Below are 16,564 nucleotides of genomic sequence, written 5' to 3'. Positions count from 1 at the left end.
CAAGTATTCTGTAGTGTTATTTTAGGGAGGGAGTATTAAAGACATTTTGTGTCATTTGTTGTTTTTTTAAATAAGAGCTATTTTTCAGTAATGTATAGTTGTTGCTAACTAAATAACTGACGAGTATTTTATTTTATTTTTTTGAGACAGAGTCTCCCTTTGTTGCTCAGGCTGGAGTGCAGTGGCGTGATCTCATCTCACTGTAACCTCTGCCTCCCAGGTTCAAGCGATTCTCATGCCTCAGCTTCCCAAGTACCTGGGATTACAGGCACTCACCACCATGATGGGCTAATTTTTGCGTTTTTAGTAGAGACGGGGTTTCACCACGTTGGCCAGGCTGGTTGCGAACACCTGACAAGTGATCCGCACGCCTTGGCCTCCCAAAGTATTGGGATTACAGGTGTGAGCCACTACACCCGGCAGACAAATATTTTATAATGTACAATATCATCCTAATTTTGTTTTCTTATTTGAATATTTTATTTGGTATTAACTAGGTATTTTAAGATAAGTAAACAAGGAAATTCAGGTTCACTAATCAATAGTTTTCTCGAACGCATTTCAATGTTTTCCATAGTGCAAGTCCATATGATCCTCTGTCCTTCTTACTTCAGTTTTAACTTCTTCTATGTTCCTTGTATCTCCTCATATTAACAATGTCTCTTGGCATTCACTACTGAACTATCATTTTAAATTAAGACATGTTTTGAACTCATAACGAATTTTGCTTTTTAAATGCAGAAATGCAAGAATCCACTGCTTCAACTTGTTTTGCCCTTAATCAAAAATATATGTTCGATGTTTCTTTTCTTCTGAGTTACAGTGATATTTTTAACAGTGAAATTTTTAAAACAGAAATATCTTATAATTAAATTAATTATAATACAACAATCTAAAAAGATGCTACACAGCTCAAAACCATGTAAAGAGAGTAGTCTGTTACTCCGCATGCCTAACTAGGAACTCCCTATACTTTGGCTAATTAGATCACCAAGTGGGCATCTGCTTTAAGAACAGCTAATGCCTGGGCTGGGCAGCAGCACATGGAATGGCAAGGCCAAACAGTCCTGCCTAACTTAGATAACATTAACTAATTCAATCAGCTCTCTCTTGAGGTATCTGAACATAAGACAAATAGATGGTAACACGCAGAGCTGACAGAGAGAGGGCTTAAATTGAAGTCAAGATGTAGTAAAGCCATCGATAATTAGAAGTCAAAATAACGCCGGGCGCAGTGGCTCAAGCTTGTAATCCCAGCACTTTGGGAGGCCGAGGCAGGCGGATCACGAGGTCAGGAGATCGAGACCATGGTGAAACCCCGTCTCTACTAAAAATACAAAAAATTAGCCGGGCGTGGTGGTGGGCGCCTGTAGTCCCAGCTACTCGGAGAGGCTGAGGCAGGAGAATGGCATGAACCCGGGAGGCGGAGCTTGCAGTGAGCCGAGATTGCGCCACTGCACTCCAGCCTGGGCGACAGAGCGAGACTCGGTCTCAAAAAAAAAAAAAGAAGTCAAAATAAACTGAAGCCAATAGTAAGCAGAAACTGAGATCAGCAGACAAGTAATGATGGGCCAGATCGGGGAGGGTCTTGTAGAACATTAAAAGGACTCTGAAGGAGATGGGGAACCTTTAAGGGGCCTGATACAGAGAAAAGACTTGAACTGACTTATGTCTTAAAAGGATCACTATAGCAGATGTTACCAAAATGATTGTATAAGAGGAGAGGCAAAGGTGGAAAGGTGGAGACGGGGAAGAAAAAAATATATATATATTTTTTGTAATTTAGATAGATTCTTGCTATGTTGCCCAGGGTAGTCTCAAACTCCTGGGATCAAGTGATCTTTCTGCCTCAGCCTCCCGTGTAGCTGGGATTATAGGTACATGCCACCATGCCTGACTTAAGAAATACATTAAGTGTAAGGCAGAAGGGAGACTGGCAATTCACTCCAGCCATGTAGGTGGCAAAATAGGGCCAGATTTTGAAGACAGAGCCAAGATGTCAAGACAGAATGGATGCAGTGAAAGAGAAAGAGGAAAATCAAGAATACATCAAAAAGTTTTTGATCTAAACAAACAGGGTCCTCGATCTGCCATCAACTGAGAATGGAAGGCTGCTGTTGAAGCTGATTTGGGGTGTAGATTATGAATTCCATTTTGGATATTCTGGATTCTGAGACATTCAACCTGTACAAATCTATAGATACAGAGAATTTTTATGTTCCTACAGATATGACAAGACCTATGAGCATATGAACTAGAAATTTCAAACTGAACACACTGGTTATGCAGATGGCACATGAAGCGAGTGCTTATTTCCTAATGTTGAACTTTGAGCTCAATGAACTCAAATTTTTAGCTCGTTTTGGAGATAAAGTCATAACTATGGAAAAAAATTAACAGGCTTTGATGCATATAAATCATGCTTTAAGTTTATCTGGTTGATTCAACATATGTCTGAATATCAATGTAGCTCAAGGAGGATGGGATCTAACTGAAAGTACACTCTATTTATCCAAAAGATACAGAAACCCTGGAGTTGGAGACGTATATTTGGGTTTCAGAATAATTCTAAAAATTTTAACTCATAACCATATTCTGAACAATATTTGAGTTCATCTGGTTTTATGAAAGTTTAATCTCATTCAGGAAACTAGTGAAATCAAAGACTTAATTCTCTAAAGCATGTGTTAAATTTACTTTATCATAAATCTCATTATTACACATAGTCTTATAATAATCTAGCATTAGCATTTTATCAATTTTTAATTATTAAGGTTATAATTTCCATTATTAACAGATTAAATATGTTGTTAAGCAGTAAAAGTTATGTAAGTGTACACCAATGCACAGTATAACTAACTTCTGGCAATATAGGGATGCAGCTGATCTAACTTAACAACTTTTAAATTTTCTGTACTAAAGAAAAAAGGTTTTTGTATATCTGATTTATACATATTTTAGAATATTCTTCATACTTCTATAAATCTTAAGAGCAAAATAATGGTGCTAAATTATGTTCATTTAAGCAAAATATATGGTTGAATTGGTTTACAATATAGACTAACAAAAATATTCATTTCAAGTAACATTTATAATTGAGTAGTTTAGAAAAGACCAAGAAAAGAGACTGGGTACATAGGAACTCCACCACTGAACTAACCAAGGCCCACATTATGACTACAATGCAAGATCAAAGAGAATAAAACAAGAAGCTCTTGCAGGAAGCTCACTATATATAGTACATTCACTTTTTATCAATCAAAATAACAAAGTTAGGTTACCTTCAAGTCCAACCAACTCTATCCTAAGTAGATAGTGGGACAGAAAAAAAGCTTAAGAACAAAAAAACTATTCTTCAGGGACACTGTGAGAACATTTCAGCTCCTATGGATGCAACTGGGTTTTAAATGTAAGATTCAAAAAACACAATTTTTTCCTCAAATCTAATGAATCATGTACTGAGGGCTGTCACATACCACACACTTTATAGCTAAAGGATATCACGTTTACGAGGGTTCCCACTTCAAAATCTATGATCTTGTGGGAAAGACTCTCTACTTTTGGCACGTGCTATTCTCTTGGCAAACTAGCTGCCCCAGCAGCAGAACAGAAAGTGCAGGTATGCCATCAAAATCATTCCCAGTGAACAGTAAGGGTAGCCAGTTATTTAACCTCAGCCTACACAAAGCTAAAATTAAAAAATAGACCAAAACACACATAACAACTGAGGAATTAGACAGCAAAAGTGGCCATTGCTATGTATTTCCATACCTCATAGGAAAAGCTGTGAAATTTGATGGTTTATACCCAGAACTGTAATAACTCCATTAATCTAGAGATCAACACCCTAGCTGGGGCCACTACCATACCTTATGGAGGCTGCTTCAATAACCTTCTAAATTTCATCCTAATCCCTTTACAATCCTTTCTGGCCCCTACTGAACTCTCCAACCTTATTTTAAGACATTATCCCCTTTGTTCACTATATTCTAGCCATAATATAGAGGTATCCTTTCAGTTCCTCAGGCAAGTCAAGCTTGTTTTGGCTTGGAGTCTTGGCACCTGCTGTTCTCCAGATCCAGGGGCTCTTGACAGGACTCTCATCCTTCCTAAATGTTAGCTTCCTCAGAGAGGTTCTTCCTAATCACATTATTTTCAATCACAGGATCTCATCCATTTCCTTCACTGCAATTTTATCAGATAAAATTTGTCTACTAGCTGTAAACTCCATGAGGGCAGAAACTATGTGTGTTTCATTTTGGGTTTCATTATATACCCAGAGCCTTGTGCAATACCTGGCAGAAAAATGGGCATTTAACAAATACTCATTAAATTACTTATCAGGAAACCTCAATAAGACAGCTGATAATCAAAGATTAAGCAAAAAATACTCTGAGAAAACAAAATAAATATTGTAAAACCCAAGTACTAAAACCCAAGCATCGAAACCCAAGCATCTACATTCAACAATCAGAATGAACTTCTCTTACTTTATATGCAGTTCTAGTAAGGCTGGTTGGTTGTTTTGCTTCCAAGTACAGCTGACCAATTACAAAGACAGAAGAAAGCAAACCAAAAAGAACAGCCCACATATGAAATTTAAATGAAAGTGCCATTTAGAGAAGGTTCTCAAACTCCAACATACCTCAGGTCCACTAAGGCATCACTGTGTATCAATCTGATAGCCGCTTTTGATTAAATGATTCCTCTAGTCAATTAGATAATTCTGATCTATGCTCAGAATCTTGTTTGAAAGCAGAAAAGCATACATCACATTTTAGACTGACTTCCCACAAAATGGTAAAGAGTAACCAAAAAATGTGCATGCAGGGTTAAACATCAAAATATGTCATAAGTAACAATTTGTTGAATGCCTATTAATTAGATAAATTCTGACTCTCACATGTAACCTCTAAGGTGGATATTATCCTCTTTCGCAGATGAAAAAACTGAAGTTCGGAAAGGTTAATTTGCTTATGGTTACTGTTAGGAAGTGACTGAGAATTGAAACCAATTTGCCTGATATCAAAGACCACACTTTTTCCACAGTACCATCTATTACTTTCCAAATATGTCTGATAGAATCACATAACACTCTTACCAAAAATAAAAATCCCTAGACTCTTCCCTTCCAGACCCAATATTCTGACTGGGTCAAAAGTCACATACACACATACACACACACACACACACACACACACAATCTCACACAGAAGACACTAGAAGGATACTTAAGAGCATCTGTTGCTACATGTTATATTTAAAGCTTAATTTTATTAAGAATAAAATCTAAACAGCTTTATAGCAGATTAGAAACCTAAGCCAGACATAGCTATTAGAGATTTGAAAGATTTCTTTCTGAGTATACAGCTGGCCTAATATCCTGGACCTTTAACCTGTTGACAATATAAACTCCAGCTGGAATTCTGCTTTAGAGTAATATTATTATTTAAATCATTTAGAATAGTATTTGATTATTTAGTATCATAATAATTACATATAATTTACTTTTCACCATTTAATCCCTCTTTTCCACTTAGCTAGTCATATAAAATTTTAAGTACTAATCAATTTCATATCCCTTGGTAGGCAAAAATCCAACACTGAACTCTTTGGACCAAATGTCATATAAATTCTCAAATTCAAATACAGTAAAAACTTTGAAACCTCAGTTAATTATCATATGTCTCATTTCTTCAAGAAAATCTATGCATTAAGAAGTTTTAGTAGTTGGTACAAATAAAATGCATAGAATTTTTTCTTCATATTACCAAAGATATGTATTATATCAAATTATCAAATTATAATCAAATTAATTTCCTCTCAAACTATATGGAATAAGAAAAATCTCTGGGAAGCCACCCATGGTGGTTTATACATACAATCCCAGCATTTGGGGGAGCTGAGGCAGGAGGAACACTTGAAGCCAGGAGTTCAAAACCAGTCTGGGCAACACAGTGAAGCCCCATCTCTACAAAAAATTTAAAAAAAAATTAGCTAAGCATAGCAGCGTGTACCTGTGGTTCTAGCTACTTGGGAGATTGAGAAAGGAGGATCACTAGAGCCAGGAGGTCAAGGCCACAGTAGGCTGTGATCAGGCCACTGCCCACCAGCTTGGGTGACAGGGCAAGATTTTGTCTATAAAAAAAGAAAACAAAAATCTCTGGAGAAAAAAAAAAAAAGAGTTATAAAAAAAAAAATCTACCTTAATTTGATAATTTCCTCACAATTACCAGATTTCATTTTTTAAAACAGAGGAGCCATTTATCTTTTCAATGTGATAAGTATTCTATAATAGAATATTGTTTGCCTTTGTTAGGAGGTGCAGAAAGAGAAGAAAACAGTGATTCATTTGGCAATTCTGACAAAATCCAAAGATGTATACAATTACTTCATTCATTTAGAAAATATTATAGGAACTATAATATTCTGGACACTATATTAAATAGTAAAGAAAGATCAATAAACATGACCTCTGCCCTCAAGAACTTATAGCCTGTGGAGATATATCAATGAAGCCTTCAAAAATTTCAAAACAGAAAGCTTAATCTTTAGAAATAAATAGAATATGTCTTAAATATTATGCTGGGTGGGAGAAAGAAGTAGGAATTATAAAGTTTAACAAAATTGTTTTATTGAAATGATTCTGTAATTTGGCAACTCACATTCAGGTCTCTTACTGCTAACCACAGCATCTAGTAGCAGTCCTGAAATACTGACACATTTCAAGACAATTTTTTACTAACTCTACCATTTGAAAGATCAATAAACACTAAGGTGTACTTGTGATGTCTCTTATTCAAAAATCATATTCCATCCCAATGTAGTTCCCAAACATTTTCAAGTCACATTTCTAAATCTTTAATCTTCCATAACATATCTGGAATGAAAACAAGCAAAAAGTGGTTTCCGACAGCCATTGATAAAAACTGGTGTTGAAGGATAAGGAATTATTTGTGGAGATGGTGAGATTACACCTCAGAAGAGGGTACATGAAGGCATGGTAAAATTACAAGAGAATAACATCCGAAACAAATCTCAGCAAAATAATTTGGCTCTAGGACAGGGCTTGAGTTAGAAGTCAAAGATTATACATACTCTAGGAAAGCCCCAAGTTTGATTCTGATACAAGAAGGGTAGAAAGTGGAGATGGGAGCAAATAATGTCTGTTATAATGATAGATTACCTAGGAAATATTGGCCTAAAACTACTTATAAATTCTAACTTTTAGACTGACACATCCTTTAGAGTTATCACTGTGAAAAATGAAACTCTTCAATAATGATCAACATATTTTACAAATACATTTTGAAGCTTAAGGAACTCCATAATTTTAAAATATTAACCAATCTGGTCAAGACTGGTAGTCTTTTTACAGTATTACTGTTTATTTTAGAAATATTTTTCCTCATCGTCAATTATATAAGAAGTCACCACGAAAGCAAAAAGGAAATCTACTTTTAATTGAATGGTGAGTGTAAGCCTTTTAGGTTACATGTACCTAAATATTACGCAATAATAGGAATTTATCATTTATTTTCCTTCCTTCCAATACCACTTTCCTCAAAATATGCTTCTGCACAAGATTTCCCCATATTGCTACCTAGAAATCTAACAATGAAGGGAAATACATTTAAACAGAAGAATGTCAGAAAAGAATACTGACCATGAGAGAGGTATAAAAAATAAGTCTGATTTGGGGGTCAAGATGAAAACATTTGTATTAAAAAAAAAGGAAAACATTTGTATTAAAAGCCACTTTAAAGCAGACTTTAGGCAAATTAAACATGTTGCATCCTACGTCACAAAATCTGATTATGCCTAGAGACTAACCTAGAGAATGAAGGCAACTTACTTTCTCGCATCACCACAATGACATGCCAATCACATCACGTGAGAATACAAGTTCCTAAAATAAACAGTAATATTGTAATATATTAAAGTAGAAAAAAAGAGCAGAAATAGTCAACTGTAAAGGGCTACTCAAAAGTTACATCTGTGAAAAACATATGGATTGATCTATATCCTTCTAGACTGATCTAGAGTACAGATGATTCAGTTTACATGGTCAATTACTTTCAAATTGGTAAGGGAAGACTGCTCTGATCAGCACCTAGTAAAAAAAAAAAAAAGGTGGGGGAGGGGGTGTTACATTTAGCCAGTCTTACTACAACTGTTCTAATAGCTCTTCCCATTTATATTTAAAGCAAGAAAAATTGAATGTGCTCAACAGTTATAGTAACACATATGCACCAATTCTAAAAACCTTTATAGGTGCTAACTGGGCTACCCACTGGCATGGTGTGCTAGTGTGCCTGGGAATTATGCATGACAGAGCCATGTTTAAAAAAAAAAAGTTTTGTATTACTACCTCTGTCTCCACAAAACAGGCTTAAGTTTTCAATGCAGAAAGATCCTTACTGTCATCAAAATACTTCAAACCAGTAATTTAAGCACGTACACATTGCTTAGAAATGGAAAAATAAGACTAAGGTGAATCACTGTTATGTTTGACAATGGCAGTTCTAATTTTTCAGTACTTTGTTTTACATCTGTTTCTCTAAGTGGAAAACTATATCTGAAGAGGAGAATAATAAAAACTAGTATCTATTGAACATAGTACCACACACTGCAATAAATTCTTTTCATGTACTATCTCATTCAATCCTTAATAATCTTAAAAGGTATCGACTGTAACTATCCCCATCTCAACTAAAGGTCACGAATAAACAATTTATCCAGGAAGTAGCTGAGATAGATTTTAACCCAGAGCCTAGAACCAAGATAAATGGGAGAAGAAGGAAGTTGCTGAGGAAAATCAGAGATTTAACTCACAATATAGAAAGGCATACTGTTTATTGATGATGGATAGTCCCTCCCTATAACCTGGAATAGTTTTCAATCTTGGCTACACATTAGAATCACCTGTGAGATTTTATTTATTTATTTATTTATTTATTATTTTAACTATCCATGCCTAGGACCCTCGCTTAGTATTTGGCCTTCAACCGGCCTGGGGTGGAGCAAAGACAAGGGTCTTTTTTGAAAGACACCCAGGATTCTAATGGACAGCTAAGTTTGAAAACCATTAATAATTATTTTCTACCCTATTAACCTCTCACGTAGCCAACTACAATCAAGTTTACTGATTACCTAGGTTCTGAGCACTTTGCCCACTATTGCATTTTCCACTTGCCCAACAAAGTGCTTAGCTTTTCTTAACAGAGGAAACATTACAACTACAGTGGCGCCTTTTTAAATGACAAAATTCTCTAGCTTTTCTTTGACATGAGGAATGTAGAAGGAGGGATAGACGGCATGACAAAGTTTGGAAATCACTTCTTTAAGCATCCACATACTCCTTAGGCTTAAAACAATGCAAAAAGGTCCTAAAGTCAAAATAAAATCAAATGGCAGGTTATGAATTCTGTGATATATGTTAAAAGTTTAATATCCATGATATTTGGTTATATTTCTTAAGCTGGTGACAACACTAAGAAAGTACTATTGTGGTGAATTAAATTCCACTGTCTTGTCACGGTGCTGTGATGGCAATTATGCAGTGTTTTTTACCCTGTTAAGTCACCTGAATATAAACTAACAGGTGCTAAAAAATCAAAGCATTACATAAGCATACTCAAACAACAATATGGCTGGTCATATGAGAAATGCAATTATTTTGCTGACAAACTTATACGAGAAGTCTTACTGTTTCCCTAAGTTATGCACAGCACATCCCACTCACTCTTCACCAAAATATAATGAAGACTATTCCAGACATTCTCAGACTTGCTGGCTCTTTTATTTTACTGAAAAGGTGAAGAAGTACACAGATACCTGACAAGTATGGAAGTTTGATCTATGATTTGAACAAGAGATCTAAAATGAGAGAGTATCAATATATCAAGTGGTACAAAACTGTGGACTTCATAGAGAAACATTACAAAACTTCCTGCTTCCGGACAGCTCATTATTTGGTTCAAGTCTTCACATTCCTTTATTTGTCATGGTCTTTCCGAAAGCTTTCATTCCTTATTAACACCAGACTTTTAATGTTACTAGTGGGACTTTCCAAATTAAGAAGCCCCAAGTTCGTGCCCCAAGGAGGAGCTTCAGGACTACAATTTTCCCTCAGTAACCTGAGCAGAGTGTATGTCCCTCATGTCGTTTTGTTGTTGTTGTTGTTGTTATAAACATATTTCTCTCTGTATATCTTAAATTTGTGTTCAACTATATATTTTTATCACGTACAATTGCAAGAACTTGCATTAGTTTTGCGGAAATTTGTGGAAAAACTGGGAGACCTGTGGGTACGTGTGAAATAGACGAAACGGAGCTTCGCTGCCAATTGTCACCGGGGTCTCACACGGCCCAGATCTGGCCTCTGAGCCATGTCACTGGGTGCAAAGGCACAGACAACCACAGGATAACTGGGCGAGAAAACAAGGAGGCTCCCCGTCAATACACGTACTTCCACCTTGAAGGGGAAAGGTGGCCCGCAGGGCAGACCCTAATGAAAACCCGTGCCTTCTGGGATCGTCACATCGCCCGGGCCTGTAGGGCCTGCTAAAGGGGTGTGTGGAGGAGGAAGGACAGCGTCCGTCCCCACTTCGGGGACCCAAACAAATGAAAATAAGCCAAGTTCTCACTTCCTGGTCGCCTACTCTTTCCGAAGGCCCCCGACACCAGACGGACACAGGGGAAACGGGGCTCCCGTGGAGTAACGGGGCCCACCCCAGCCCGCACCTCCCGCCCTCGCCCTCCTCTGGGCCTTACACGGTGACGTGACCGGAGCCGCGGACGACCACCGGGTCCGGCGAGTACTTGAGCAGCTGCTCCTCCAGGGCCCGCTCCTCGTCCTCCTCTTCCTCATAGATTTCGTCGAAATCCGCCATCCTGAGCCTCCGAGCTCCCCTGCCCAAAGGGCCTGACTCCTGGGGTTGGCGCCGGGGTACCGGCGGGCGAGACAGCGGAGGCTGAGGGGAGTCGCCGCTGCCGCCGGCTCCGAGGCCGCGGAGTTCGCTGTCGGCTGTCTAGGCTCCGGCTACAGAGGAGATGGGGTCTGGACCGTCGCCGCCACCGCCGCCGCCATTACCATCAGCAATAACAACAACACAATGTCAACATCCGCCCAGAGGCCGACACCTCCACAAGCACAGCCGCCGCTGCCGCCGCCGTAGCAGCAGCAACTCAGGCAACCACAGCAACAGCCCGAGCCACCCGCAGGGGAGCAGCCGGCTACGGCATCGCGAGACTTCCCGGGCCAACGGGCGAGCGGGCGCGTGCGTGGGCGCGTGGGCGCGCGCACCGGCTGGCGGGCGGGCGGGCGCGCGCACGTGCGGCCTCGCGCGCTCCCAGGCCGCCGTCTTTCCTCTGCTTCCACCAGCCGACGGCTACTGGGGCGCGCGCTCCCGCCGGCGCGGCCCCGCCCGCCGGCTTCTGGGTGGCGTACCCTGGGGGCGGCGGCTCCGCTGACTGGAGGCCGCGACCTGCGACTCCGACAACGCAGCTGGGAGTGTCCAGTGGGACATGCAGTTCCCCAAAGTCATCTCTAACCAAAACAAACAACTGAAAAGAAAAGCCCTGGCTGGAATAGACACATTTTTGTGCGTGTCATTGCCAGTTTATCTAATAATCGCATCTCGCTTTTCCTCAGGTTTTGAGTCTTAGGATGAGTACCAGAGTCTCTTTTTTCTCAATTTGAGGAGTCCAGCAGAGACACTGCAAACATTTGTGCCCACCACAGGATTTTCCAAGACATCTCCAAATTCAAACATCTTGTCCCTTGATCCACTTAAGTATAATCCAATATATGAGGCCAACGATGCTGGTATTTTTTTTTTTTCTTACAAGAAATCTCACCGTAGTCATGCTATGAAAAAAAAACTGATAAATTACCTGGATTCCATATTAGAAGATGCAGTTTCTTGCCCCAACTCCCTCACCAAACATAACCTGGTTTTTGTTGTTGTTTCCTTAAAATCTTAGGGAATTCCTCTCCTTTTCTTACCAGTTCCTACCACAAAAAAGACCTGAAAGAAAGGGAGGAGGAGAAGAAAAGGAGGCAGGAAGGAAGAAAGGATAGAAAGAAGGACGAGAAGAATGAAAGAAGAATGGGGGAGAAAAAAGGAAGAAGGGGAAGAAGGAAGGAAAAGGTTTAATGGAGTCTACTTAGCTGCCTAGTAACAGTTGAAGGGTCACTTTGGGTCCTTGGTTTCATTAAGCATATAAACAGTACAGGGGAAGGAGTGGGCTTCTTAGAAGAGAATCCTGGACAGTGAGGGTACACCATGGGAGAAGGGAGGATAGTTCTACTGAGCCCAGCGCTGGTCAGGCTCTTCTCCAAGTGCAGTGTTCATGTCACAGTAGTCGGCTTTAGATGGGTCACTGTTGACGTGAAGAAAGTGCAAAGGAGGTCAGTGAGGACAGCGAGAAATGCCAACCTCCTTTTGAAAACAACTGAAGGAAATGAGTGTGGTTAGCCAAGAAAAGATGAAGGAAAAATAAAGTAGTTGTATGAGACTTATTGTATCCCTCCCCTGGAGGATATTTGTTCATTCAACAAATATCTACTGAACTCTAGCTATGTGGCAGGCACTGTGGGCGTGTGTGAATGAGGCACGGGCCCTGCCTTCTGGTAGCTTATCTATTGTTAAGGCAAGCAATTGTCATCTCTGCCAGGGGCTCATGGAGGAGGACACAGGGAGTGTCAGTGGGGCACACAGGAGGCAGCTTGGTCTGGTGTTTAACAATGTGTGTTCTGGAACCTGACTAACTGGCCTTGAATCTCAGCTCTGCCACTTACTGTGTGACCCTAGACAAGTCACTTAACCTCCCTGTTCAGTACCTGCCCCACTGGGATGCTCAGCAGATTCAAGGGCTTAAGATCTGTGAAGTGCCTAGAAGAGGCACTATAGGGGGTGATAATAGGTGATGCTTAAGGCTCCCCAGCTTATCAACCCTATGAGGGTTACCACAGTATTATGTAATATTTTACTGCTTATAAAGCACATGGATAATATATCATTTAACATTCCCCCAAGAACCTGTGAGGTAAGCAAAGAGGGTGTATTTATTTTCAGATATGCTATGTTTCAGAGATGCTATGATATGCTATATTTCAGAGATGCTATGTGGCTTTCTAAAGGCCATGTGACGATTTAAGATTTAATGGTCTAATTTAGTGTACTGGTGGGCCAAGCTTTCCTGAATGTCTTTTTTTTTTTTTTTTATAAGACAGCGTCTCACTCTCTCACCCAGGCTGGTGTGCAGTGGCACCATCATAGCTCACTGCAGCCTTGAACTCCTCAGCTCAAGCGATCCTCCCTCCTTAGCCTCTGAATTTCCTTCTTGGCAGGAACCAGGAGACTAGTGGCTGCACTCAGTCAAAGGAACGGCTGCAAATGGGAAGATAAGAAAGAGAATAAGAGGAAATAAGGTCATATGTCCTGGCACAGCCCACACCTGGCTGTGGCTGAGAATTCACCTTTATGTAGAAACAGTGGCCAAGATAAGGGGCTAGTGCCCCAAAGTATCTAAATCATCACATAGCTGACAACTTCCCAAAGACAGAGGAAGCCACACAGAGCTCCTTAGAACTCTAGCACCTTCCACAGTTCCTGCTTCAGAAAAGGAGCTTAATAAATGTTATCTGAATTGAGATATAGTGTTACTAGTGCTCTTTCCAGAACACTATGACTTAATTAGGCTTCAGAGGACTGTGAGAACCTCACCCTTATCTTCACACTGGCTCGATGTGGGAGAAATGTTCTTATTCTAAGATCTATTCAACAGAGAGATCTTTGTAACTCCCACTGCCTGGGTATACGGTGGAGGGAGGGAATTGCCTTTTCTTTTTCTTTTTTCCTTTCTGTGTGTGTATGCGTGTGTGTGTGTGTGTTTCTTTTTCCTGCTCTGAAAAACCTGTCAGAGCCAGCAAAAGGGTGTGGGACCTAGGAACAAGGCCAAAGGGGTGAGCGAACATGAGTCAAACATTTTTCTGATGAGAGTTGACATCATAATTCCAATCACCCACCTCCACCCCGCCAACCTTCCAAGATCCAGTTTCCTGTAAAACTCCTCCCCCAATTTCTTCCTGGAGATAAGCCTCTTTTCCAGGATCCTCTACCTCTGTGTCCAGGTACTCCCCTGCACGCTGCTAAGTGCCCATCCCTCCATAGCCTCTTCTTCATTGGGTTTCTCTTTACATTCTTGCCTCACATATTTTCATATTTACCTTCAGACCAAATGGCTCAAAACCAAACTGGATAATGTCTCCAGGCCTCAGGAGTCAGCAAGACTTGTTTTTAAGGCAAATATTCCTTAGTTAATTCCTTAGATTTGAAAACTTCCCAGTTCCATTTCTACCTAGCAGAGTGGCCATTGGCAGCTTCACCTTTCTAAGCTTCCTTTTCTTCATCTTCAAATGGAAACTATGTCATGGGTTTCTGGAGGATCAAATGAGATCATGCATGTACTATGGACTGAATTGTGTCCCCCACCCCCAAATTCATATGTTGAAACCCTAACCCTCAATGTAATGGTATTTGGAAATGGAGCCTTTGGAGGTAATTAGGTTGAGATGAGGTGAAGAGGCTGGGGCCCTCATGATGGAATTTGTGCCCTTATAAGAAGAAATACTAGATAGTTTGTGATCTCTCTGTGCCATGGAGACACAGCAAGAAGACAGTAATCTGCAAGCCAGGAAAAGAACTCTCACCAGGAACCAAATCATCAGGAACTGTGAGCTAAATTTCTGTTGTTTAAGCCACCCAGACTGCAATGTACTGAATGTTTACATGCCCACAAATTTGTATCTTGATATCCTAGCCCTCAAGGTGATGGTATTAGGAAATATTAGGGCCTTTGAGAGGTGATTAATTTATGAAGGCTGAGCCCTCATGAATGGGATTAGTGCCCTCATAAAAGAGGCCCTAGAGAGCTGGTTTGCCCCTTCCACTATCTTAGAACACAGCAAGAAGACAACCATCTATACAAGGACGAAGCCCCTCACCAGACACCAAATCTACCAGCCGTTTGATCTTGGACTTCCAAGTTTCCAAAACTATGAGAAATAAATGTTTGTTTATAAGTCACTTAGTTTATGATATTTGATTATAGCAGCCCAAAAGGACTAAGACACAGTCTATGGTATTTTGTATGGCAACCTATTTGTGTGAAACAAAATATACTCAATGTGCTTTTTCCTATTCTCCCACTTAACAACAACAACCAACACAGAAGACTCTCTGTGACCAGATGCATTGGGGGGTTTTCCCCACCAACAAGCAAGCAATCAGTTCTGCAGTGGGCACCAGCTGTATGTCCTAAGTCAATTCCAACACTCTCTACCTGGAGATAGCATCAAATCCCACAGGTTGAGGGCTCAGTCCGCAAGACTGCACCCTCCACTTCAAACACCAGTCACAAGTCCTGGTCTCCAGAACTTCTGACTGACCAGCTGTAAATTGAGATTCCCACAACACCCTCCTCAGGTTCAACTAATTTGTTAGAGCGGCTCACAGAACTCAGGGAAACAGGTGTATCAGTTTATTAAGAAGGATATTTCATTTCATTTCATTTCATTTCATTTCATTTATTGAGGCAGAGGTACAGTCACCATTCACTGCAGTCCAATAGTTATTTATTTATTATTTATTTATTGAGACAGAGGTACAATCACTACTCACTGTAGCCTCAACCTCCCTGGGCTCAAGCAATGCTCCCACTTCAGCTTCCCAAGTCGCTGGGAATGCAGGCATGCACCACCACAACCAGCTAATTTTTATATTTTTTGTAGAGATGGGGTTTCACCATGTTGCCCAGGCTAGTCTCCAACTCCTGGGCTCAGGTAATCTACCCACCTTGGCCTCCCAAAAGTGCTGAGATTATAGGCATGAGCCACCACACCCAGCCAAGAAGGATCTTTTAAGGGTTACAGATAAACAGCCAGATGAAGAGACACAGAGGGTGAGGTCTGGAAGGGTCCTGGGTGCAGGAGCTTCTCTTCCCCACGGAGTCGGGGTGCTCTGCTTTCCCAACACATGTATGAGTTCTTGTTCACCTCCCTGTAATCCTCCATGTGTTCAGCTGTCTGGCAGCTCTCAGAACCCTGTTCCTTCGGGGTTTTATGGAGGCTTCATTACGTAGGCATGATTGATTAAACCACTGGCTATTGACTTAATCTTCAGCCCCTTCTGGTGACCAGCTGTCATCCTGAAGCTACCTAGGAGCTGCCAGCCTACAGTCAACTCACTAGAATACAGAAAGACATTGCTTTGGAGTTTCTAAGCATTTTAGGTGTTGTATGCCAGGAAACAGGGTCAAAAACCAAATATGTATTTCCCAATATCACACAGCCCAAGCTGACTTGAGAAAGCATATAAACCCTCATTTGTTCACTCATTCATTCATTCAACAAATTTGCATTGAATGCATCTAATGTGACACACAGTGTGCCAGGAACTAGGGATTTAGCAGTAAACCAAACACAGCCTCTGCCTTTGTGAGCATAAAGTCCACTGGGGAGGACTGACAGATAATTATAAAAATAAATAACTATTAG

At 40.3% G+C, this 16,564-nt stretch overlaps 1 protein-coding gene across 2 annotated transcripts in view; it reads right to left on the bottom strand.

The window, feature by feature from the left end:
* CHIC2 (cysteine rich hydrophobic domain 2) overlaps nt 1–11,291 on the bottom strand; it is a 61,413-nt gene extending 50,122 nt beyond the window's left edge. For both annotated transcript variants that reach the window (XM_030818943.1, XM_030818942.1), the window contains exon 1: nt 10,777–11,291. In XM_030818943.1, the coding sequence (XP_030674803.1) occupies nt 10,777–10,895 (119 nt within the window). In that variant the 5' untranslated portion in view covers nt 10,896–11,291. The remainder of the gene's footprint in view (nt 1–10,776) is intronic.
* Between the last annotated feature and the right edge of the window lie 5,273 nt (nt 11,292–16,564).

This window comes from Nomascus leucogenys, chromosome 9 (assembly GCF_006542625.1).
Source record: "Nomascus leucogenys isolate Asia chromosome 9, Asia_NLE_v1, whole genome shotgun sequence".
NCBI lineage: Eukaryota > Metazoa > Chordata > Mammalia > Primates > Hylobatidae > Nomascus > Nomascus leucogenys.
This window is presented reverse-complemented; position numbering and strand designations above follow the sequence as displayed.